The sequence below is a fragment of the Macaca mulatta genome, chromosome 6, assembly GCF_049350105.2.
Source record: "Macaca mulatta isolate MMU2019108-1 chromosome 6, T2T-MMU8v2.0, whole genome shotgun sequence".
NCBI lineage: Eukaryota > Metazoa > Chordata > Mammalia > Primates > Cercopithecidae > Macaca > Macaca mulatta.
The window spans coordinates 148,252,485-148,276,408 of NC_133411.1; the positions used below are offsets into that span (position 1 = coordinate 148,252,485).

Below are 23,924 nucleotides of genomic sequence, written 5' to 3' on the forward strand. Positions count from 1 at the left end.
TCACCTGAGGTCAGGAGTTCAAGACCAGCCTGGCCAACATGGTGAAATCCTGTCTCTACTAAAAATACAAAAATTAGACAGGCATGATGGCGGGTGCCTGTAATCCCAGCCACTCAGGAGGCTGAGGTGGGATAATCTCTTGAACCTGGGAGGTGGAGGTTGCATTGAGCCAAGATCACTGCACTCCAGCCTGGGTGACAGAGACTGTCTCAAAAAAAAAAAAAAAAAAAAAAATTGATTTTGAGAGTTGTTTTTTTTTTTTTCCTTAGAAGGGACATCAGAAGAAACACCAATGTCTGCACTCCCAGCCCCCCAAGCACCTTTTGCAAAGAAAAGAAGTGAGGTTACTGGGTTTTATTTGAGTCCAGAGGAGAAGGCCTTGGCTCCCACCCAGGCCCCAGGGCCCTGAGGCTGGAGGAAGGAGGCAGGATGGCAGCACAGAGCAAGGTCTTCCTGCCCTCCTGGCTGCCTGCAGATGGGAGTGGAGACCCTCAGAGCAAGCCCCAGCTTCTTTCAGAGGAGGGTAGAGTCCAGGACTAGAGCTCTTCTCTTGTGGCTGACACCTTCTCTGAGCAGGCCCCCTGTGGTCCCCCGCACAGCAATGACTCCAGAGCCCCTTGGCCTTGTTGGTGGGCTTCATAGATCTGGTCTTCTCCAAACTCCCCCAGGTAGTGCAAACATGTCCTGGAGAGCCTAGGGGAGCCCAGTGGGAGCCTCAGATGCTGCCCAGCCCACAGTGGGGCAAACCAAGGCTCCAGGAGCTTCATTCTATCCCCAAGCCCCGGGCATCACCTGGTAGGCCAGGGGCCTCCTGTGACCATCACACTGATGCTTGGCTCTGGCCCCTCGCTAAGTCCTGGGCCTGTGAGACGTTTCACTTGGTCCACTTCTCGAACTCCATAGCTGGTGGCAGTGGAGAGGAGAGGAGTACAGCTTTGGCAGGAGCCCAGCCAGGGAGAGACCCTTCTCCACACCAAGCTGGACATGCTGGGTGTTTGCGGAATTCAGAGAGGGAAAGCCCTTGGCCCAAGGTCACAAGGTGACCTTGTCTGCTGGCCATCTGCTCTCCCACTTGCTCTCAGCTCCAGAGCCCAGACTTCATCCCAGCCAGCCCCTTCCTTGGACCAGGGTCCTAGTGGAGTGTGTGTCGTGTGAGCAGGTGAGTGGGAATCTCCACTCACCAGGCCTGCCCTTGGAGGAGGGAGGTGGGGGCAGGATTTTCAACTCACTCCTGCCAGTTCCGGGAGCAGCTCCGGTCCAGGACATCCGTGTAGACCGACTCGCTCAGCTCCCTCCGCCCCCCAGAGTTTGGGGTATGAAGTTTGGTCTCTGCTTTTGCCAGATTTTGCCACATCTGGAACAAGGAGGGACTGGGAGGCAGGGCCTCAGGACTGCTGCTCAGTTAGGGGGAGGTGGGGAGGATAGGAGCAGAGTCTCTGGGGAGAATAAGGCGGCAAGAGAGCTGTTTGAGCAGGAAGCACCTGTAAGGCTGCTGCACGGCCCCTCCCCCAGCCCCCAAAGCTCCCTGGGGTGGGAGTGGGGGATGGGAAAGAAATGCTAAAGTGGTAGGTGAGGCCTGGGCACTGGGGTCCCTCCTCCAGGGCACACCTGCCCAGTGGCACGTGCCATTTTATTTTTATTTATTTATTTAGAGTCTCACACCCTCCGTCGCCCAGGCTGGAGTGCGGGGATGTGATCTCAGCTCATTGCAGCCTCCGCCTCTCAGGTTCAATCAACTCTCCTCCCTCAGCCTCCAGGTAGCTAGGACTACAGGGGCACCACCAAACCCAGCTAATTTTTTGTATTTTCGGTAGAGACAGGGTTTCACCATGTTGGCCAGGCTGGTCTCAAACCCCTGAGCTCAGGCGATCGGCCCCACTCAGCCTCCCAAAGTGCTGGGATTATAGGCACGACCCACTGCACCCGGCCAGCATATGCCATTTTAAACCACAAGAACAAGGTAAGAAAAACTAACAGCACAAGTACTCCCAGGCCCCCACCTCACAGAGACACTGGTGCGCAGGCATGCTCAGCAGATGTGTGTGTGAACCCAGACACGCATACTCACGTGCAGGTGCTCACACGTGTGCACGTGCACCATGTACACATAGCCAAAGTCGCCCCGTCAGGTTTGGGGAGGGAGTCCAGTACCAAGGATGGGCCTGGAAAGGGAGAAGCCTAAGGACAAGTGAGTGATTCCCTGGGGTCTCAAGATACGATAGAGGCCTCCCAGATTGTCTGCTCTCTGTTGGGCAGGCAGATGGGTAAACTGAGGCATGGAATATAATTAAAGACTGCATCTGTCGCTTGATGCCCAGTGGTAGGGATTGGGGATCAAAGGCTGGTGGTAGAATGTGAGGTGGATGGAGGGGTCTGGCTTGAGAAGGGGTGTGAGTGAAGGACTCACCTGGTAAGCCACAGCTCTGCAGGCATCACAACGCAGGTGAGCGGGCATGTGGGCTGAGTACATCTCCTCATCGTCCAGTTGTGGGGCTGTGGCTGTGAGTGGGGCCCTGTCCCCGAGGCCCCCTGGGATGGCCCAGGCTCCCAGCAGCAGCAGCAGTGGCAGTGACAGCCTCATGGCCCCAGGAGCCAGTTCAGCAAGTGTAGGATGTGGCTGAGGTGCAGATGTGTGTGTGCTTGTGTGGTGTGGGGACTGCCGCAGAACACCTGGCCTAGACCAATGGGGAACTGACACCTCACCCCTCCCATCCTCCTCCCACTCCCTCCTCCAGGGCCCTGAAGATGCCACGTGGGCATGTCCTCTAGCTGGACCCTGGCTCCAGCCATCTCAGCTCCATTTCACAGATAGGGAGCAATGAGGCAAGGAAAGGGGCTGGGCCTGGGCAGGAACACACAGGGGCCCATACCTCCCACATCCTGTGATCTGGCTAAGTGGTAGGCACTCTGCTGAGTACCTTGTGGGAACAGTTGGTTGGCTACCGTCATCTTTTTTCATTGACCTTTCTGAGAAATAAGACTGTCATGTTTATTCTGCCTTTTCCGACACAAAGGCTCAGAGAGAGGTGACAAATCCAAGGCCACATAGCTAGAGGGGCCATGCTGAGAAACCCAAGCCTGATTGACCCAAGGCCCCCTGGCCACTCAACCACCAGAAGGAATGAGGTGTGGCTGCCAGCCTCTTGGGAGGCAAATTCAGGGAGACAGGGATGCTACAGTGTTTCTAAGACACACATGGTCTCCTTCCCTAGCCCTGAGGTCCCCTCCACCCAGGCCATACCCAGGCATGGAAGGACATTGTGGAGGGTGTTGAGAGGCCATGGCAGGAAATCAGGCACCTCACACCAGTTATTTCAGCCATCATGGCTCCATGGTCAGTGATTTATTACACACCAGGATGAGGTAAAGGCACCTGGGGTGGTCCCAGGGCCTCCATGCCATCGGAGCTGGTGTCTCCAGCCAGAAAATGGCCAATTGTTCTGACTCATAGCTCTCCTAATCAATTTCCAGTCCAGGGCAGAGGGCAGGGACTGCTAGGGACCTGGGCCCCCTCACAGGCCTGGAACAACGAAGGCATCCATCCCCATCCTTGCCACTGCTTCTCATGGAAACTGTCCTTCGCAAACTCATCACATCACACACCAGGCTGGCAAGGGCCAGCCATTTCTGGTTCAGAACTATACACAGACCCCCACGCACACCACCTCCCACCTCATGCAGACCCCCCTCATCTCCCTCAGAGGCTCCTGGAATCTCAGGGCAACTGAAGTGCAGGCTCTGGGCCCTGTCCCTTGCTGTGACTGGTCTGTAGGGCCAGCCCCTCTCTGGGCCTTGTTGCCACATCTGTTACTGGGGAGTAGAATCTGCCAAGAGCTGCAGGTCCCTCTGGCTACTCCACCAGGGGTATCGCTTCTACTGCCAGCCCTAACCCACCTTCTAACCACACAGAGGGGTCAAGAGACTCCTGTGGGACAAGAGCCCAACCCTCCCTCTTCTCAGACCTTCCTGATGACCATTTCACCTACTCCCGATGTAGGGGGTCGGGGACAGAAGCCCCACCCCTGGCCCAAAAATGAGTCAGCTCAGCTCTGAGGGCCAGGCTCCCCATCTTCCCACCCCAAGTTCCAGGCTCACCCCTGACCCAGGCCCTCCCTGTATTCCTTGCTTTGCTTCCACCTGCTGTCCCCCTGCCTTAGCTCCCTTTCTCAGAGCCAGCCTGGCCTGGGGCTGTACTGGCCACTTTCCCCCCAGTAGCCTCCAAGGCCAAAGCTCAGCTCCTCTTCCTAAGAGCAGACTTGACAGCCAGTCCTTCCTGCCACCTCACCAGGGGCACTGGCCAGCCTCACCTCACCTGGGCCTGCTATCAGGAAAGGCAGACAGTTCCCCGCCCTGTCTCCTGCTGCTCCGGTTCCTGCTGCCACAGGGCAGCCCCAGCACCTCCTCTGATGGGCTCCTGGGGACAAGCCCAGGGATGCCTCACTTTCCCTATTTGCTTGCCCACATATACACATATACACACACCCACACACACCACACCATGCCCTGGGAATGCCTGGGAAAGGGATACATAATTTCATTGGGAGAGGAAGTAGGCAGCCACTTCCTGGGTGACTCCAGCTCCGCCAGCCTTGGGGCTCAGATTCATTCTCTGAAGATCACTTCCTGTCCGACGACTGGCTGGGATGGGTTAAAGACAGAGGCAGCGGAAAGAGAGGAGGGTAGGGGCTTGGATGCCAGAACCTCCCAGGCCATCCAAGGGCTCCAACTCCATGGGGATCTGCCCGGGGCCTCACAGTGGGAACAAGGAACCCTTGCCGGGCTGGGTGGGAACTGAGCTGGAGGGCGGCGCACAGAAGAGCAGAGGAGGTGCAGGGCTGGGGGTTCCGCTCACTGTTAGGTAGTAGGTCCCGTCCAGGGGCCCTGCCTCAGAGACCCAGGGTAGCTGGGGGTTGCCGAGAGCCTGCGGGCCTGGGGACGGTGGCAGGGAGAGGCTGGGTATAGGCCCATAGGCAGGCGGGTAGAGGCCGAGGCCCAGGGCCAGAGGGGTGTAGACGCGGTGGGGCGGCCCAGGGGACGAGGGCGGCAGCAGCACCTCCACGTACTGCCCACTCTCGGGGTCGAAGAGCACCCGCAGCCGAGGCTGACCCGGCGCCTCCACGAAGTAGTAGCGGCCGCTCTCGGGGTCCACCAAGACCTTCCCCCTGGGCGCGGCCCCGGGCGGCTTGCGCACTCCCTGGGAGGCGCTTTGCGGGGACCGGTCTGTGGGAGGCGCCGAGGCAGCACGGGGCTGGGCGGGGGCCGTCCTGCCCGCCGACGCCAGGGGCTCCCGCGGGAGTGGCGCCTGGACGGCAGCCGCGGGCTCGGGGGCCGTAGGAGGTGTCTTCGGTTTCAGTGCTATCCCAGGGCTCGGGCTGGCGTGCACCTGAGGGGAGCTAGGGCGGGGCGATCGGGCCCCTGCTGGCCCTACGGGGGATCGCTGGGATGAGCTGCGGGCGCCGCCTAGAGGGCTGGTCCGACCCTTGCCGTCGGGGACAAGGCGCTGGGCCTCTGCATCCCTGTTCTTTCCTCCAGGGCCGCGCGCTCGCACTCCCGAGGTTACCTCGGGCCGGCGACTCAAGGCCAGGACCCCAGGCAGGCGGATCTCTGTGCGCTTGAAGGGCTTCGCCGTGCTGTTCTCTGCCCTCCGCCGCATGACCCCGTTGGGCTGTGAGGCGTCCTGGGGGACCGTGTCGAAGGACGGTTCTGGAGGCTCGTAGGGGTGCGGCACGACCGGTAGAAAATCCTTGATGAAAACGGAAGTGTAGTGAGCCGGGACCGGGGGCCCCAGTGCCGGCGGCTCTTGCGTCTTGGATTCGCTGCCCTCCTCCCCGCAGGGGTCGGCAGGAGGCGCAGGCAGCCTTGAGCCTGGGGCTCCTGCCGGGAAGCCTGGCGCGTAAGTGGTCTTCACCAACTTGCGCACGTCTCGAGGCCGCGGAATGGCCACGCGCGGACGTCCTGAAGCCGCCTCTCCAGAACCCAAGACTTCCGGGCACTTATCGGCGTCCAGGGTGCCCACAAGGTGGCTGTCGGGTGCTGCCACCTCTGGGGACGGCTGACTCCCTCCAAAGGCAAGATCCGGAATCTCCCGCGTGGATGGACTCTGCATCTCTGCTGGTTCTGGAGTCCCGGGTGGGGACGGTGTAGGCGGTGCCAATTCCTCCTGAGTTAACCCATTCTGAGCTTCCTGAGTAAATGCTAACGATGCGCCTGGCCCCATGGGGTCCCACGTCTCTTGGGGAGATGCGCCCCAAGTTCCAATAGGACGATCTGGAGCCTCCCACGGGAAGAAGGCCGGCGGGGACGGGCTGCTACCTGGCTCCACCGTATCCCCGACTGCCGAATGTGGAATCTCCCACTGGGAAGGGGCTTCGAAGGACGGGCTCCTTTCCCCAGCAACACACTGATTCCACTGGGAACGGATCTGAGGGGAAGGGCTTCTCCTGCTGACAGTTTCCTCGACGGCGAGATTCTGATTTTCCCACGCGGAGGAGGCTTCAGGGAACAATGGGCTACTCACCCTCTGACTAGTCCGATCCCACGGGGACAAGTTCTGGGGCGACGGGCAGCGAGGACCCCGTACAGCCCCGTTTGGAGCCTGCCACGGCGGGGACGGGCTTCTTGGCCTCACAGCCCTACTCGGAACCTCCGAGGGGACCCTACACTCAAAAGGCGGACTCCGTGCCCTCTGGACAGTTCGATGCGGCGCCTCTTGCGGGAATCGAGTCTTCCGCGCCTCCTGGATCTTCTCCTCTGACTGAAGGAAGATGCTGGAGCTAACAGGACCCAGCGGCTCCGTTCCGGGCGCAGGCTTGTCGCGCCGAATCGCGCGCTCGCGGAGGCTGGGCCACGGCCTCGGGGCTTTGGCGGGGGCCGAATTATCTTGTACGCGAAGTGGCCGAGACTTAGTCTTCTCCAGGACCACGCGGGTGCTGCGGGACGTTTCCCGGGTCGCAGGTTCCGACAGCCCCGTGGGCCTGAAGGTGGCGCTGCTCGCGGCCGGGGCCTCGGGGCTCAGTTTTCTGGCCAGCGCCGTCTGCACGAAGCCCGCGGCGGCCTGCAGGCGGCCCAGCGACTCGTCCAGGGAGCCGGTGCGCAGGAGCAGCCGGGGGCGCGGCGCGCCGGCCGCCCGCGAGGGACTCTGGGGCCGGGGGCGCAGCTCGATCTGACGCTTGGGCACCGTCCGGGGCCTGGCGGGTGCGGCGCGCTCCTCCAGAGCCACTTCCACACACTCGAACTGCGCTGGGGCTGCAGGAGTTGGCCCACGGGGCCGCAGCTCTAGGTAGGTGGCCCAGCGGGAGCCACCATCTGGGGCCTGGGACTGACGTGGGACAGGAGTGGGAGACGCTGGCCCCGGCGGCAAAGGGCTAATGAAGGCCGGCTCCGTGAGCTGTTGTGCCTCGCGATCCTCTGCGCCGGAGCAGTCGAACAAGGGCCCGACGCCGAAGATGACTTCCATCTCCCCCGACGGCAGCGTGCGCAGCTGGGGCTGGGGTGGCAGTGGGCCGGAGCCCGGGCCTCGCGAGAAACCCGAGCCGGGCCCGTGCCGCTGGCGGCTATTCTGGGCGCTGACGGACAGGCGAGGCTGGGCACCCGCCCCCCGCCCAGGGGCCACCCAGGGCCAATTCGCTGGGCCTTCCGCGTCCGGCCCAACGTCCGGGGGCTCCGGAGAACCCGGAGCCGTGTAGTAAGAGCCTGACGAACCGGAGGAGTCCTGGCGCCGCGCGGGGGCCGTGGGCAGCTGTCTCGGGATCCCAGGCAAGGCTGGCGGGGCGAGCGCTGTCAGCATGGTGGGGCCGGACGCCGCGCACTATCTCCCTCGCATTCGCCTCCGCTGGTGGCGCCGGCACTGTCCCCGCCCCGCCCGAGGATGCCGTGGGGTCACCGCGCCTTAAAGCGGCCGCGTCCACTCCTGAGCCAGCGGCGCCTGCAGCAGAAGAGACCTGGGCCCTGCACCCTTCCCTGTCCAGCCCCCATGCCCAACTAACCCCCTTCTCAGGCACAAGCCGGAGTACCTGGGGTGGGCTCCAAGTTTTGGCGGACAGGCAGGTGAGGTAATGGCAGGCCCAACTTTTGAAGCATTGGAGCCAGGAGTTAGGCCCAGCTCCACCCATCACAGGTGAGGAAACTGAAGCCCAGCAGGGATCTGCCTGAAGTCAGGCACTGCTGTGTGCGGTTCAGGCTGTGAGCCAGACCTTCAGACCAGGAGACTCTGGTAGAGTCAGCAATTTCATCTTCCCCTCAGCCCCGGGTGTCTTAACATCACTGCAGGGGACCCCCATTGCCATTGCTGGCCTCAGCTAGAGCTTCTAAGGGTGCACACACCACCTTCCTTGGTCCCAGTTACACTCTCCCCGATCCCCAACCTTCAGTAGAGTAAGGAGTACCGACCAATAGAGGCCTCCCTGACTCCTCAGGGCCTCAGGAAGGTACTACCCTGGCTGGACCCATTGCCCTCAGTGGGACCTATCGGAAGGGGCTGGAGTGGACAGCTCTAGTTTTCACAATCTGCCTCAGCACCTAGAACAGGCCCTGGATACCGATGTGGGGTCCCATGGGAAGCTTCGAAGTAGCTTGTGGTCCCAGCTCCAAAGGCCCCTGAAGCCAGAACAGCCCTGTGCTCCCCCAGGCACTCACAAGGCCCTAATTTCAGCCCCCACAGCCTTAGGACCTGCCCTGGGGACAGGCACTGGTGGGGAGGCAGCCACCACCTGTCATTGTCTTACAACTGTGGGCACCACTTGCCCTTAAACTTCTGGCTTCAAGGTCCTGCTATGACTCAGGCCCCAGCTGGCCCTGGAGCAAGAGCACTGACCCCTCCTGTGTACTTGGCCTCAAACTGACCCAGGACAGGCTACACTGGGCTAACCTGACCCCTGAAGTGGGTCCTCTGCCTGGGTGTGTCCCCATGATCATCTAGGGGACACTCAGTGATGGCTTCTGAAAGAATGTTGCTAGACCATCCCATCCAGCCCTACCTGTGCAACTTGTGCAAGTCCAGGTCCCTTCCCAGATTGTTTCTCCACCTTAAAACCACACACAGCATTGTCTTTTCTCTTCCTCCCATTTGTGAAGCTCCTATTTGTTTGGGGGAGGGTCAGCAAGTGCAAATGCAATTTGCAGGTATAACATTATTGTCATGTGATAGAAACTGACTTCCCAAATTCCTTGTGGTTCTGGAACCCACTGTCTCTGAAGTTTCTGGTCAGGGCTTCCAGCCCTGTAGTCAAGTTGGGAGAGTCAAATTTACCAGGACACTGGGAGTGGGGTGGGATGTTACTGGGTAACCAGGGCTGTTTATATAGGAAGGGATTAAATACCCAAAGGAAGCGGTGGTGCCTACCAGACAACAAAGACCCAGCTCCTCCCGTAGGCTACAAGCCCCCACCTTGTGGACCGCTACCAGTACCCAAAAGGGAGGGAAGTAGCAGGGCCTAGAGGCTGGGGACTCCCAGAGCAGAGAAGGCAGAGGCTGGGGATTACAGCCAGAGAACAGGAAAGCGGCGGCCATTTTATTTTTCCCTGGGATGCTGGTGGCTGTGGGCCTGACGCGTCCCTGAGGCTTTCTTATGCTTCTGGTCCAGCACCTGGGCCATGTAGCTCTCCTGCTGCTTCTGGATCCGGAAGTCAGACATGTGATTCCTGCAATGGAGCCCGCTGGTGGTGGACTGTAGACAGCCCAGGGTATGTAGGGGCCAGAGGTCTGGCTCCCCAGTGTCATCAACACCCCCAGCCAGGCCCAGACCCCTCACCTGAAGATCTGTTTCTGCTGGCTGATAACTTGCTGCAACTCTTTAATCTCATTCTCTTTGCCATTAAGTATATCTTCTTGCTTTATAATGTGAGACTCAATCTCTGTGGGGGAAAGAGGCAGGGAGGAGGGGTGGTTCCCATCCCAGGGCTCCTTCCTGAGATAAGGCATTCCCTCATGGGGCTTTTCAGAGCTTGGCTGCCCACCCAGGAGTTCTCCATGAAGAACTGCTAATACCTTAGTATGAATGAGTTTATTATGCAGTCTTGGGGGAGTGCAGTGTTTGAGGATTGTTGTCAATGACTTCACAAGTCTATTCTGGACCAGAGGACCCACATGAGGGCAGGAGAAGGTCCTTGGAGAGAGGTGGGCAGTCCTGCCCAAAGGCTGGAAGATGAATGGCACCTGCCCTCAACTCCAGCAGGTCTTTACAGATGTTGCCTCCTTGGAGAAACTCTCCCTCATCTAAAAATTACATTTCCCAGTACTTCCTACTCCCTCTTCCTGCTTTCTGCTTTCTTTTTCTTTTTCTTTTCTTTTTTTTTTTTTTTTTTGAGACTGAGTCTTGCTCTGTTGCCAGGCTGGAGTGCAGTGGCATGATCTTGGCTCACTGCAACCTCCTCCTCCTGAGTTCAAGCAATTCTCCTGCCTCAGCCTCCCAAATAGCTGGGTGGGATTACAGGCACCTGCCACCACACCTGGCTAATTTTTGTATTTTTAGTAGAGATGGGGTTTCACCATGTTGGCCAGGCTGGTCTCGAACTCGTGACCTCAGGTGATCCATCCACCTCGGCCTCCCAAAATGCTGGGATTACAGGAGTGAGCCACCATGCCCGACATCCTGCTTTATTTTTCTTAACACTTTTACCTAACATACCATATACTTTATTCATCTGTCTTCTCTGCTACTAGGATGTAAGGTCCACTAGGACAAGGATCTTTGTTTTATTCACACCTTTATCCCTAATGCCTAAAACAGTACCTGGCACATAATAGGTATACAAAAAGTATATTTGCAGACCGAATGAATGGGATGTTCCTGGGGGGTTAGGACTTAGAAACATGACCTAGTTCAATCATCTAGTCCAACCAAACTTCCCGGGGGCTGGCTGGATGCCCAGCCTTGTGCTAGGGCTTCAGGGTTGATGGGAGAAGATGGAGTTGCCTGGATTTTCAGACCTGTTTCCTCATTTCAAGGATGGGGAAAGAGACAGCCCTATCCCACAGTGGTATAGGGAAGAACCAGTGAGATAGTGGTGGCAAAGCCTACCCCCAAATTAATCGTACATTTGGGCAAAGATGACTTTCTGAGGCTTGAGCCCAGAAGTAAGAGACCAGTCCGGGCAACATAGTGAGACCTCGCCTCTACAAAACTTAAAAAAAAAAAAACAAAAAACTAGCTGGGCATGGTGGTGGAACGCGCCTGTAGTCCTGGCTACTTGCTGAGGCAAGAGGATCACTTGAGCTCAGGAGTTGGGGGCTGCAATGAGGTATGACTGTGCCCCTGCACTCCAGTCGGGGTGACAGAGCAAGACCCTGTCTCTAAAAAATAAATAAATAAATAAATGATAATTTTTCTGTGTTGGATCAAAATCCAAGGAGACTATAGGGATCTGGGGTGCTTCATTTACATAACTGCCCCACATGGCACCCTGGAAAATTCTGATTCCCACAGAAAGAAAATCCTACTGTCTTTAAAGGCTGGACAAGGGGCCGGGCACAGTAGCTCACGCCTGTAATTCCAGCACTCTGGGAGGCCAAGGCGGATGGATCACCTGAGGTCAGGAGTTTAAGACCAGCCTGGCCAACATGGTGAAACCCTGTCTCTACTAAAAATACAAAAATTAGCCGGGTGTGGTGGCACATGCCTGTAATCCCAGCTACTTTGGAGGTTGAGGCAGAATTACTTGAACCCAAGAGAGACGGAGGTCGCAGTGAGCCAAGAACGTGCCATTGCACTTCAGCCTGGGTAACAGACCCAGACTCTGCTTCAAAAAAAAAAAACAGGCCGGGCACGGTGGCTCACGCCTGTAAGCCCAGCACTTTGGGAGGCCAACATGGGCAGATCATGAGGTCAGGAGATCGAGACCATCCTGGCTAACACGGTGAAACCCTGTTTCTACTAAAAATACAAAAAATTAGCCGGGCGCGGTGGCTCAAGCCTGTAATCCCAGCACTTTGGGAGGCCGAGGCGGGTGGATCACAAGGTCAGGAGATCGAGACCACAGTGAAACCCCGTCTCTACTAAAAATACAAAAAATTAGCCGGGCGCGGTGGCGGGCGCCTGTAGTCCCAGCTACTCAGGAGGCTGAGGCAGGAGAATGGCGGGAACCCGGGAGGCGGAGCTTGCAGTGAGCCGAGATCGCGCCACTGCACTCCAGCCTGGGCAACAGTGTGAGACTCCGTCTCAAAAAAAAAAAAAAAAAAAAAAAAAAAAAAAAATACAAAAAATTAGCCGGACGTGGTGGCGGGCGCCTGTAGTCCCAGCTACTCGGGAGGCTGAGGCAGGAGAATGGCATGAACCTGGGAGGCGGAGCTTGCAGTGAGACGAGATCTCGCCACTACACTCCAGCCTGGGCGGCAGAGAGAGACTCCGTCTCAAAAAAAAAAAAAAAAAGGTTGGACAAGGATTAACTAGAACACAAACTCTGAAAATACAGAAATGTCTAAGCATTTAAGATTTCAAAAGAGAAGACCTGGGCCGGGCGCGGTGGCTCAAGCCTGTAATCCCAGCACTTTGGGAGGCCAAGACGGGCGGATCACGAGGTCAGGAGATCGAGACCATCCTGGCTAACACGGTGAAATCCCGTCTCTACTAAAAAATACAAAAAACTAGCCGGGCGCGGTGGCGGGCGCCTGTAGTCCCAGCTACTCGGGAGGCTGAGGCAGGAGAATGGCGGGAACCCGGGAGGTGGAGCTTGCAGTGAGCTGAGATCCGGCCACTGCACTCCAGCCTGGGCGGCAGAGCGAGACTCCGTCTCAAAAAAAAAGAAAACAAAAACAAACAAACAAAAAAAACAAAAGAGAAGACCTGGTAAAAAGTGAAGGCGCAGCATGGAAAAGAGGAGACAGGTGGAGGGAGAGAATGAAGACATGAGTTCACCAGGTCATGGGATGAGGACTGTTGAATCTCCTTCCCAGGCGTCCAGCTAAGTGGGATTAATTACTTGTGAAGTTCGTTTGGGAAAAAGAATTAGAAATTTGTGTGACTCTTTGAAAATAAAAGCCTGTGGCTCCCGATGATGAGAGAATGGTTAGAAAATCCCTTTGAGAGTGAAGAACTATGTAAGTGTAAAAACCAAACTGAACCACACAAGGGGAGTTTGTAGGGATGGGGTGGGAGGCACTGGCCAGGGTGAGGTTCACATCACCAGACTGGCTCAAGAGGGCTTGTGTCCCACTGGAGGGGTTTTGAATATTCTGGGGGAGGCATCCAGGACCTGTCCCCATGACACACACACCTACCAACAAGCAGATCCAAAGCCCCGTGGGCTTGACTGATCTCTGTTGGAAGAAAATTACCTAGGGGACGGATGTCTCTGGCCCCACCAGGAAAGAACCCCAGGTTCTTTTTTGGGAAGTAAGGGGATGCCCAGGGAGAGGGCAAAACTGAGGGGACCAATGGCCTTGAGCATGGGGGCAGTGACTGCCTGTTGGGCCCTGCCCTGGCAGAAGCCAGTGACCAAATTACTATGAGACTTGTCAGCCTGCCTGGCCAGATCAAGATGTCAGCCTGCTGGCATCTTCCCAGTGAGAGCACTCACCAGGAGAGAGAGAAGGCTGAATTGGTGAAAGGCAGGGTACTCGAGGCTCCATGTGGGAGCCTCACCAGGAAGGACCTTGAACCTCTTGCGCTTGGGCTCTGGCCTACTGGAGATCTGCTGCAGTGAACAAAGCAGATGTTGTGCCTGGAATTCATACCTACATTTTTTTTTTTTGAGATGGAGTTTTACTCTTGTTGCCCAGGCTGGAGTGCAATGGCACGATCTCAGCTTGCTGCAACCTCTGCCTCCCGGGTTCAAGCAATTCTCCTGTCTCAGCCTCCTGAGTAGCTGGGATTACAAGCTCCCGCCACTACACCCAGGGAATTTTTGGTATTTTTAGTGGAGATGGGGTTTCACCATGTTGGCCAGGCTGGTCTTGAACTTCTGACCTCATGTGATCCGCCTGCCTTGGCCTCCCAAAGTGTTGGGATTACAGGCATGAGCCACTGCGCCCAGCCCATACTTAAACTGGGTAAGGGGAGTTTAGCATTCTAAGAAATAAACGGGGCTCCTGAGGTGTAAGGACACAGTGTAGCTGACTCTAAAGGTGACCCACAACTTATGGCACCAACTGAGCCAAACAAGTGGCCCACAGGCATCTGCACAGAGCAGAGTTGAAAACTGGCAGCCCACAGATATTTTACTTGGCCTACACAATAGTTTTAAAATTTCAAAATCAACTGCCAACACTAAAAAGTCAGAAAAGCTTCCATTAAAACTTGGTTTTGGCTGGGTGCAGTGGCTCACGCCTGTAATCCCAACACTTTGGGAGGCTGAGGTGGGGAGTTCGAGACCAGCTTGACCAACATGGTGAAACCCCATCTCTACCAAAAATACAAAAATTAGCCAGGCGTGGTGGTGCACACCTGTAATCCCAGCTACTCGGGAGGCTGTGGCAGAAGAATCACTTGAACCTGGGAGACGGAGTTTGCAGTGAGCCGTGTGCCGCTGCACTCCAGCCTAGGCAACAGAACAAGACTCCATCTCAATAAAACAAAACAAAACAAAACAACTTGGTTTCACTGGGCATGGTGGCTCACACCAAGTAGTCCCAGCTACTTGGGAGGCTGAGGTGGGTGAATCACTTGAGCCCAGTCATTTGAGACCAGCCTGGGCAGCACAGTGATCCCCAGTCTTAGAAAAATATAAATAATTATTAATTTCCATTTTAAAGATCTGGCAGTCCTATCCCCCTGTCACCATGTGCACCCTTCCCTATTGAGTCCTGACCCTGAGACTAAGGATCAAGTCCCAAATAGGACAGTGCTTGCCCTGTGTTCCTCTTGTATCAGAGTTAGGAGTAACCCATCAAAAGTGGGAAAACAAAAGGTGGACTAAGAAGGTTGTATGTTTCAGGAAAAATGGGAGCAAGCCCATTCCTTTATGGCGGTGAAGAATATAGTACACCGACTGCTTCCCTCATTTCCGTGGCCTGCCTGGTCCCTTAAGGCCTTTTCGAAGGTGTGGCCCACCTGGGCCTGCCTGTATCCTCAGCTGGGGACAGGTGTTAGAGTGAAACCCTGCCTTTGACACAGGCACTGGGTGGTTAGGAAAGAGCCCGTTTATATAACCGTGGTGGAGAGCACGGGCCTCCCGCCTACCATTGCATTTGGTGATGAGCTGGTCCTTCTTGCTGGACTCCTGTAGGACTTTGCTTTTGACACTGGAGAGCCTGGGTGGGGAAGATGGGAGGGTGGGCAGGCTAGCAAGCAGATGCGTCCCCCAAACCCCACACCCCCTACTGAGGCCCACTCACGCTTTTTCAAAGGCCAGCTTCTCTTTCTCCAGCTGTTTGGACAGCACCTCTACCTCTCCGAGGGCAAACTGTAACTTCTCCTCTTCCTTGGCCAGGAGGACCTTGGTCTTGGCATGGGCAGCTTTCTCTTCCTGCAGGGGTGGCAGCAGTCACTTCATTACCCTGGGCCGCCTTGGGTCTCCTAGACTCCCTTAACCAGCCCCGCTTCTCAGACAGACACATAGACACCAGGGCACAGGGAGATTCTGGCCACCTTGCTACTAGGGCTGGAGGTTCTCAGAGGCTGACCTTTCTTTTTACTTTTTTTTTTTTTTTTTAGACAGAGTCTCACTCTGTTGCGCAGGCTGGAGTGCAGTGGCATGATCTCAGCTCAGTACAACCTCCGCCTCCTGGGTTCAAGCAATTCTCCTGTCCCAGCCTCCCAAGTAGCTGGGATTACAGGCGCCTGCCACCACACATGCTTGGCTAATTTTTTTTTTTTTTTTTTTTGTATTTTTAGTAGAGACAGGGTTTCACCATGTTGGCCAGGCTGGTCTCAAACTCCTGACCTCAAGTGATTTGCCACCTTGGCCTCCCAAAGGGCTGGGATTACAGTTGTGAGCCACCGCACCCATCATCAGAGGCTAATACTTAATGAGCCTGCCTAACCACAGGGGTCCTGGGAAAAGGGGGAAGATTAGGAGACTGCAGAGGCCATTACTTACCACCAGCTTCTTCTCCACTGCCTGGAACTCTTCTTTACTGACAAAATTTTCGTCCTGGAGAACCATCTGCAACAGAGCCTGGCTGAGGGAGGGCCTGGGGCTGGAGTAGAAGGGGCGCCCTCTAGGGACCAGGACCAAAAGTGGATAACAGGATAATGCTCGTGGTAGGATAAGACTGAGGCCCTGGGAAGGGAGAATTCAGTTCCACAGATAAACTGAGACTCAGCAATAAGTGCTGCCCTCAAGGAGCAGCCAGTCTAATGGAGGAGGCAGTCCACAGCTAGCACTTCTAACATGTTGTGTGCCTTGATGGGGAGACATAAGGGGATCTGGGGCCCAGAGGAGGCACCAACACAGCTTGGGGAAGGGTCAGAATCGCTTCCGGAAAAGGGGACATTAGAACTGAGATCTGACTGCTATATAGGGTGGGCCAGAAAAGGGATAGACAGAAAAGCACTCTGGATGGTGGGGACACCCATGCCAAGGTCAGCTGCCAAGAGGAAGACCTGGGTATCTTCTGGGAATCAAAGGCAATTCAGTGCCTAGAGCTCCATACATTTTGTTGAATTAGAGCATTAGGGTAGCTAATAGGACATGTCTCTCTCCCCTTTCCCCCACATTCAACTTCCCAGAAGGGAAGAAATTGTCTAAGAACAACTTAGAATGAGAAATAGATGTGAAGCCAGTTTTATTTCTGAGATGGAGATACATTCAACCTTCTTACCAAGACAGAAAAACAAAACCAGAAAAACCATGAACTCCAGCTGGCCAGGATTCTATCATGCCTACCCAGGTAATCTGTGACTGCAATGCTTTGCACCCATTAGCTGGGGTTTGATTGAGAAGGCAAAAGCTAAGGCATGTAAAGTTCTTGGAGGCCCCTAAGTTAGCATTGGCAAGGGCCAAATCTGCGCTTACTGCATTCATCATGGCACTGCCTTTGACTCTGCGGAAGGGTGTCCATAATAGAAGGGATAACAGTTTCTCTGCCTGCACACGAGGGCCATGGGAACTCAGTGACGTCATCTTCACCGAAAATGGGGAAACTGAGGCTCAGGGACTCTACCAGCTCTTGCAGTAACCAGGCAAACGGAAGGGAGAATATGGCTTGATATTAGTTAAAATTCCCTGGTTCAGGAAAGCCCGCCTCTTTTTGGCTCTACCCCTACCGACCAAGCCCAGCCTCCTCCTGATTACGCCATGGGCCATGCGTTCTAGCCACGGCCCGGCATCGGAACAGGTTCTGGCCCCGCCCCCATCAGTGAGGCATCCGGCCCCGCCTCTCCCCAAGCTCCTCTGGCTGCATACCACATTCCTCAGCTGGTGGATCAGTTCCTCCTGAGACTCAATCACGTCCCGCAGTTGATCGAAGGCGAGACACACAGATCCTGACCCCGCCTTCGACCACCCGAGGGGCGTCGCCATCTTTTGCCCCCGCCAGCTAGTTGGAAATGGCTGCCTCGGGGGTGCTCCCCGCCGTCGCCCACCAATGAGAATGCGACGCCACAGAGCACCCTAGCAACGGGGGGCGGGGACTTCCTCTGTTAGCAGGGCGAGGAGCCGCCTCTTAAAGGAGCCGCCTGGGGCGAGGAAACTGCTAACAACCCTTAAGGCATTTAATTTTATAGGAAATTGCTATTTTATTACATCTTCTGTTTCTTACGCGGTCCTGAGAAGCTGGCAGGGCCCGGCTTGTACTTTCCTTGACTGCGAGCAGGCAACACTCAGAACACCAGCCCTCGGCCTTCATCCAGGGCCTCTTAAGCTGCATGACCACGAAGCAAGAGCCGGCATAGGCAACTCCTGCATCTTTAGCTTCTCATGCCTCTTTCTCCAAATCTTTATCCTGATCTCCAAATTTCCTCCATTGTATGATATTCCAGCCTCCTGGAACACACTTAGTACTTGGGGGGCCTAAGCACGGAAGATAGAAGAAGATAAAAAACGAGAATGGCTTCACCTGAGATCAAAGTCTTCATACTCTGATACCAGGCTCTGGGCAGCTGCACTAGAGCCATGTGCCACCACCTCAGGAGGAGGGCCCTGAAGAGATTAGGAGGACTGAAGAGGGCTTGAAGGAGGAGAGTTTAGTAAAATGAAGTCAGGGAAGGATACGGTGATTACACACACTCACCAAGTCTCTTTTGAAGGCTTTTTTTTTTTTTCTTGGAAACCCAAATAAGATTAGGTTTGGAGAACATCAGAGCGAATATATATTGTGTTCACTATTTCGTGGCACCATTATGTTTATATTATTTCATGTGACCCTCATAGAACTTCTATTAGCCCCTTTTTACCCGAGCTCTATGAGAATGAGAATGAATAACTTGCCCAAGGTCACTCTAGTAAGTTGTGGAACAAGAGTTCTGCTATGGGCAGTTTGTTCCAGCGTCCATGTTTTTGTTTGTTTTTTGAGATGAAGTCTCGCTCTGTCGCCCAGGCTGGAGTGCAGGGACATGATCTCGGCTCACTGCAACCTTCGCCTTCCGGGTTCAAGCGATTCTCCCGCCTCAGCCTCCCAAGTAGCTGGGATTACAGGCGCCTGCCACCACGCCCGGCTAATTTTCATATTTTTAGTAGAGACGGAGTTTCGCCATGTTGGCCAGGCTGGTCTCGAACTCCTGACCTCAGGTGATCCGCCTGCCTTGGCCTCCCAATGTGTTGGGATTACAGGCATGAGCCACCACGCTGGGCTTGGAGTTCATGTTCTTAACCAGGATGTTGTGCTGCATTTTTGTTGCATGTCATGGATGGAAGTTATGGAATGTGATACCCCCAAGTAGGAAATGACTATACTAACAAGGAGTTTGGAAAAAAAGTTACCAGTGACTATGAAAGGAGGCAGAAAGCTCAGGGTAAGTCATTCAAGCTGCTCCCCAAAACTCCCTAGCGGCCTGACAAACTTGGCCATCCCTGTGGTTCTCTCAGCAGGAGCCCTTGTTTTGTTTCTTGCATTTATTTTCATGGACTTGGAGACAAAGCCATCTCTGTTGACCTCTCTCTCTTTTTTCTTTTTCTTTTTTTTTTTTTTTTTTTTTTTGAGATGGAGTCTTGCTCTGACGCCCAGGCTGGAGTGCAGTGGTGCGATCTGGGCTCACTGCAAGCTCCGTGCCCCCGGGTTCATGCTGTTCTCCTGCCTCAGCCTCCCGAGTAGCTGGGACTACGGGTGCCCGCCACCACGCCCAGCTAATTTTTTGTATTTTTAGTAGAGACGGGGTTTCACCATGTTCTCTCTCTTTTTTTTTTTTTTTTTTTTGAGATGGAATCTTGCTCTGTCCCCCAGGCTGGAGTGCAGTGGCGCAATCTTGGCTCACTGCAACCTCTGCCTCCCGTGTTCAAGTGATTCTCCTGCCTCAGCCTCCCCAGTAGCTGGGATTACAGGCAACTGCCATCATACCCAGGTAATTTTTGTATTTTTAGTAGAGACGGGGTTTCACCATGTTGGCCAGGCTGGTCTCGAACTCCTGACCTCAGGTGATCCACCCACCTCGGCCTCCCAAAATGCTGGGATTACAGGCGTAAGCCACTGTGCCTGGCTGACCTCTCTTAAAGGGCCTAGAACAATACTGTTCAATAAAACTTCTAGTGAGGAAAATGTTCTACATCTGTACTATTCAGTTCAGTAGCCACTAGCCACATGTGGCTCTTCAGCAGTTGAAATGTAACTCATGTGGCTGAGATATTGCTTTTAATTTTTTTTTTTTTCCTCAAGATCACCTTAATCATGGCTCTTTAACATTAAAAAAAATTTTAGTTTAAATGGCCATGTGGGACGGGCGCGGTGGCTCACGCCTGTAATCCCAGCACTTTGGGAGGCTGAGGCGGGCGGATCACAAGGTCAGGAGATCGAGACCATCCTGGCTAACACGGTGAAACTCCATCTCTACTAAAAATACAAAAAAAAAAAATTAGCCAGGCGCGGTGACGGGCGCCTGTAGTCCCAGCTACTCAGGAGGCTGAGGCAAGAGAATGGCACGATCCCGGGAGGCGGAGCTTGCAGTGAGCGGAGATCGCGCCATTGCACTCCAGCCAGGTGGACAGAGCGAGACTCCGTCTCAATCAATCAATCAATCAATAAATGGCCATGTGCGGCTACTGGCTACTGTACTGGAGAGTGTGCCTAGAGGGCACTGTGTAGGTTGTGTGCCTCAGCACAGACGCCTCTCAAAACTTGGTGTACCAAATGTGAATGTTCACCTGAATCACCTTGCACAAAGCTGCACATTCCTCTGGGGCAGTGATCCCTGAGCCTTCCCCACGAACTGCATTCCCTCCCTAGGGTCTTTCATGAGGCACTGCTTGATGTCCCTTGGTATCCAACATCCACCTTCACCAGCTGGAACAGGCTGCTCTCTGCATATTTGGGGCAAAACCCTGGAGAGCAGTAGGCTCCAGCAACCATCTCAGGGTGGAAGGTTATGAGCAAGAGAGAACCCTGGATCCAGGTCTGCACCTGCTTCCTAGCATGGACATGAGGGGTGGTCACCCTGGTTGGGCACTGCCACAGACTCCTCTATATGTTGAAAGGCACTGTGGGCTCCTGGTCAACCAGGGCTCAGTGAGACTCAGGATGACATCACAAACAGCTCTGTGATCCTGCCCGAGAAGGGTTGCCTTTCTGCAGAGGCTTGCCATTTTGGCTGATGTTCTGGTTATCTATTGGTGCATAATAAACCACCCCCCCCCAATTTTTTTAAGTCATTGAAAAAAATCATTTTGTTCATGAATCTGGAATTTGGCAAGGTTCAATGGCGAAAGCTTATCTCTGCTCCATGCAGTGTGAGCTGGGATGGTTCAATGGGGGGTTAGAAGTTCCACTTCCAACACGGCTCACTCACGTGACTGGCAAGTTGGTGCTGTCAGCTGGGAGCTCTGCTAGGGCTGAGGACCAAGGGTCTTGGTTCCTCTCCACAGGCTGCCTGGACTTTCTGATAGCATGGAAATTGGGTTAAAGAGGAAGCATTCAAAGTGACAGAAAATGGAAGATGCCAGTTTCTTAAGGCCTGGGCCTGATACCTGGCATAGTGTCATTTTTGCTGTATTCTAGTGGTCAAGGAGTCAGAGTCCAGATTCCAGAGGAGGGGACACAGATTCCACCCCCTGACCCCATCACCTTTCAATGGGAGTAGTGTCAAAGAATTTGGGCTGCACTTATAAGGAGCAAATCCTTGTGACAGATGGCACACCAGCCCCTTCAAGGTTCATTTCAGGTAAAACCAGTCAGGAACTTAGTCTAGTGAGAAAAGTCAGACAATAATCAAACAACCAGCTAAATCTAAAGGGAAACTTAGCCAGGTGGGGCAGAGAAAGCTTCTGTGAGGAAGTGATGTCTGAGCTGAAGCCTATTAAGGTAACTAGGAAGCGCTTAGCAAAGAGGGTAGGGGCAGGTGAGTAGGTAGGGATACCAGAAAGAGGAAACAATGTACACAAAGTCCCTGGGGCAAAAGGGGTTGTAGAGTGTAGTAACTAAAGGCTAGCATGGCATAAAAGAAAAAGATTATAGGGCAAGAGGGGGCTTGGGCAGTGGGTAGAGACAAGGAACTTGGCAGAGCCTTGCTAAGCAAGGTAAGCCATGCTAAGGACTTTGATGATTTTTATTTTAGAGACAAAAGAAAACTACTGAAATATTTTAAGCAAGAGGATGATGTGATCCAATTTATGCTTGGAAAAGATATCTTTTGTTGCAGTGAGGTACACAGACTGGAGTGGGGCTGTGTAAGTGCACAGAGACAACTTTAACTGAGAAGGCTACTGCAGTGAAAGTGGATGGTAGTTTGAGAGTCAGTGTCAGAGATGAGAGTAGGCTTAGGATATTCTGGAGGTAAAATTGATGGAGCCGGCCGGGCGCAGTGGCTCAAGCCTGTAATCCCAGCACTTTGGGAGGCCGAGACGGGCGGATCACGAGGTCAGGAGATCGAGACCATCCTGGCTAACACAGTGAAACCCCATCTCTACTAAAAATACAAAAACTTAGCTGGGCGAGGTGGCAGGCGCCTGTAGTCCCAGCTACTCGGGAGGCTGAGGCAGGAGAATGGCGTAAGCCCGGGAGGCGGAGCTTGCAGTGAGCTGAGATCCGGCCACTGCACTCCAGCCTGGGTGACAGAGCGAGACTCCGTCTCAAAAAAAAAAAAAAAAAAAAAAAAAAAAAAATTGATGGAGCTTAACAGAGAGAAGGGATATGGGGACAAGGAAAAGTATTTTGGTTGTCTATTGCTAAAAATCACCATAAAATGCAATGACTTCAAACAGCAACTTTTTTTCTTTTTTTTTTTTTAAAGACAGAGTCTTACACTGTCGCCCAGCCTGGAGTACAGTGGCGCAATCCCAGCTCACTGCAACCTCCGCCTCCCGGCCTCAAGCAATCCTCCCACCTTAACCTCCCCAGTAGCTGGGACTGTAGGTATGCAGCTAATTTTTTTATTTTTCGGTAGAGACAGGGTTTTATCATGTTGCCCAGACTGGTCTTGAACTCCTGTGCTCAAGCCATCTGCCTGCCTCAGCATCCTAAAGTGTTGGGATTACAGGCATGAGCCACTGCACCTGCAATAAAATGACTGCAATCATTTTATTATTTGCTCACAATTCTGCAGTCTGAGCAGGACTTGGTGGGGCAGCACATTTCTGCTCTGCGCATGATCTGGGGTAACACAAATGGCTCAACTTGAAGTATATGTTTGGGTCCTCAGTTCTTGCTGTCAGCTTGGTTGCTTGATTCTTTTCTGCATGGCTTCTCCTTTGGTTAGTGTAGTGGTCTCAGGTAGTTGAATTTACATGGTAGCTGGCTTCCCTCCAAGTGCAAAAATGGAAGCTGCCAGTTTTGCCACATTCTGTTGGTTAAAGATCAAAGGCCAGCCCCGATTAGAAAGGGGACTACACAAAGGCATAAATATTAGGGGGTGCCAAATTAAGTCTACCACACAAAGTTTCTTGGGTTTTTGACTTTTTTTTTTTTGAGACGGAGTCTTACTCTGTCGCCCAGGCTGGAGTGCAGAGGAGCGATAGCTCACTGCAACCTCTGCCTCCCGGGTTCAATAGATTCTCCTGCCTCAGCCTCCTGAGTAGCTGGGACTACAGGCACCTGCCACCACGCCCAGCTAATTTTTTGTGTTTTTAGTAGAGATGGGGTTTTACTGTGTTAGCCAGGATGATCACGATCTCCTGACCTTGTGATCCACCTGCCTCAGTCTCCCAAAGTGTTGGGATTACAGGCGTGAGCCACCATGCCCAGTGGTTTTTGACTTTTTATTTTTATTATTATTATTTCTTTTGAGATGGAGTCTTTGGCCGGGCGCGGTGGCTCAAGCCTGTAATCCCAGCACTTTGGGAGGCCGAGACAGGTGGATCATGAGGTCAGGAGATCGAGACCATCCTGGCTAACACGGTGAAACCCCGTCTCTACTAAAAAATACAAAAAAAACTAGCCGGGTGAGGTGGCAGGCGCCTGTAGTCCCAGCTACTCGGGAGGCTGAGGCAGGAGAATGGCGTGGACCCGGGAGGTGGAGCTTGCAGTGAGCTGAGATCCGGCCACTGCACTCCAGCCTGGGAGACAGCGAGACTCCATCTCAAAAAAAAAAAAAAAAAAAAAAAAAGAGATGGAGTCTTACTCTGTCACCCAGGTTAGCGTGCAATGGTGCAATCTTGGCTCACTGCAACCTCCGCCTCCCAGGTTCAAGTGATTCTTCTGCCTCAGCCTCCCGAGTAGCTGGGATTACAGGCACCCGCCATCATGCCTGGCTAATTTTTGTATTTTTAGTAGAGATGGGGTTTCTCCATGTTGGTCAGGCTGGTCTCGAACTCCCAACCTCAGGTGATCCACCCTCCTCGGGCTCCCAAAGTGCTGGGATTACAGGAGTGTGCCACTGCACCTGGCCAACTTTTTAATTTTATTGTCAGAGATGGGGTCTTGCTATATCACTCAGGCTGGTCTCAAGCTCCTGGCCTCAAGTGATCCT

At 54.2% G+C, this 23,924-nt stretch overlaps 4 protein-coding genes across 6 annotated transcripts in view; all 4 read right to left on the reverse strand.

Annotated features, from left to right (window-relative positions):
- Nucleotides 1-339: 339 nt before the first annotated feature.
- Nucleotides 340-2,628, reverse strand: MZB1 (marginal zone B and B1 cell specific protein). Its single transcript, NM_001260618.1, has 4 exons — nucleotides 2,408-2,628; nucleotides 1,230-1,354; nucleotides 793-903; nucleotides 340-693 (listed from the first exon to the last, which is right to left on the reverse strand). The coding sequence occupies exons 1-4, from the start codon at nucleotides 2,579-2,581 to the stop codon at nucleotides 537-539; spliced, it is 567 nt and encodes a 188-aa protein (NP_001247547.1). The 5' UTR covers nucleotides 2,582-2,628; the 3' UTR covers nucleotides 340-536.
- A 684-nt stretch (nucleotides 2,629-3,312) lies between these two features.
- On the reverse strand, nucleotides 3,313-7,786 carry PROB1 (proline rich basic protein 1). Its single transcript, XM_001083163.4, has one exon. The coding sequence runs from the start codon at nucleotides 7,784-7,786 to the stop codon at nucleotides 4,751-4,753; it is 3,036 nt and encodes a 1,011-aa protein (XP_001083163.2). The 3' UTR covers nucleotides 3,313-4,750.
- Nucleotides 7,149-17,462, reverse strand: SPATA24 (spermatogenesis associated 24). Of its 3 annotated transcripts, none has more exons than XM_077937098.1 (6): nucleotides 17,281-17,462; nucleotides 15,973-16,038; nucleotides 15,269-15,399; nucleotides 15,114-15,175; nucleotides 9,750-9,852; nucleotides 7,149-9,639 (listed from the first exon to the last, which is right to left on the reverse strand). In XM_077937098.1, the coding sequence occupies exons 1-6, from the start codon at nucleotides 17,395-17,397 to the stop codon at nucleotides 9,510-9,512; spliced, it is 609 nt and encodes a 202-aa protein (XP_077793224.1). In that variant the 5' UTR covers nucleotides 17,398-17,462; the 3' UTR covers nucleotides 7,149-9,509. The 3 variants fall into 3 exon arrangements, with proteins under 3 accessions (XP_077793224.1, XP_001083280.1, XP_077793225.1); XM_001083280.5 differs by having other exon boundaries at nucleotides 15,114-15,184; nucleotides 17,281-17,461; XM_077937099.1 differs by having other exon boundaries at nucleotides 15,114-15,184; nucleotides 15,973-16,093; nucleotides 17,281-17,411.
- A 4,746-nt stretch (nucleotides 17,463-22,208) lies between these two features.
- DNAJC18 (DnaJ heat shock protein family (Hsp40) member C18) overlaps nucleotides 22,209-23,924 on the reverse strand; it is a 34,378-nt gene continuing 32,662 nt past the window's right edge. The window contains exon 9 of the mRNA XM_015141004.3: nucleotides 22,209-22,799. Coding sequence (XP_014996490.1) covers nucleotides 22,798-22,799 — 2 coding nt within the window. The 3' untranslated portion in view covers nucleotides 22,209-22,797. The remainder of the gene's footprint in view (nucleotides 22,800-23,924) is intronic.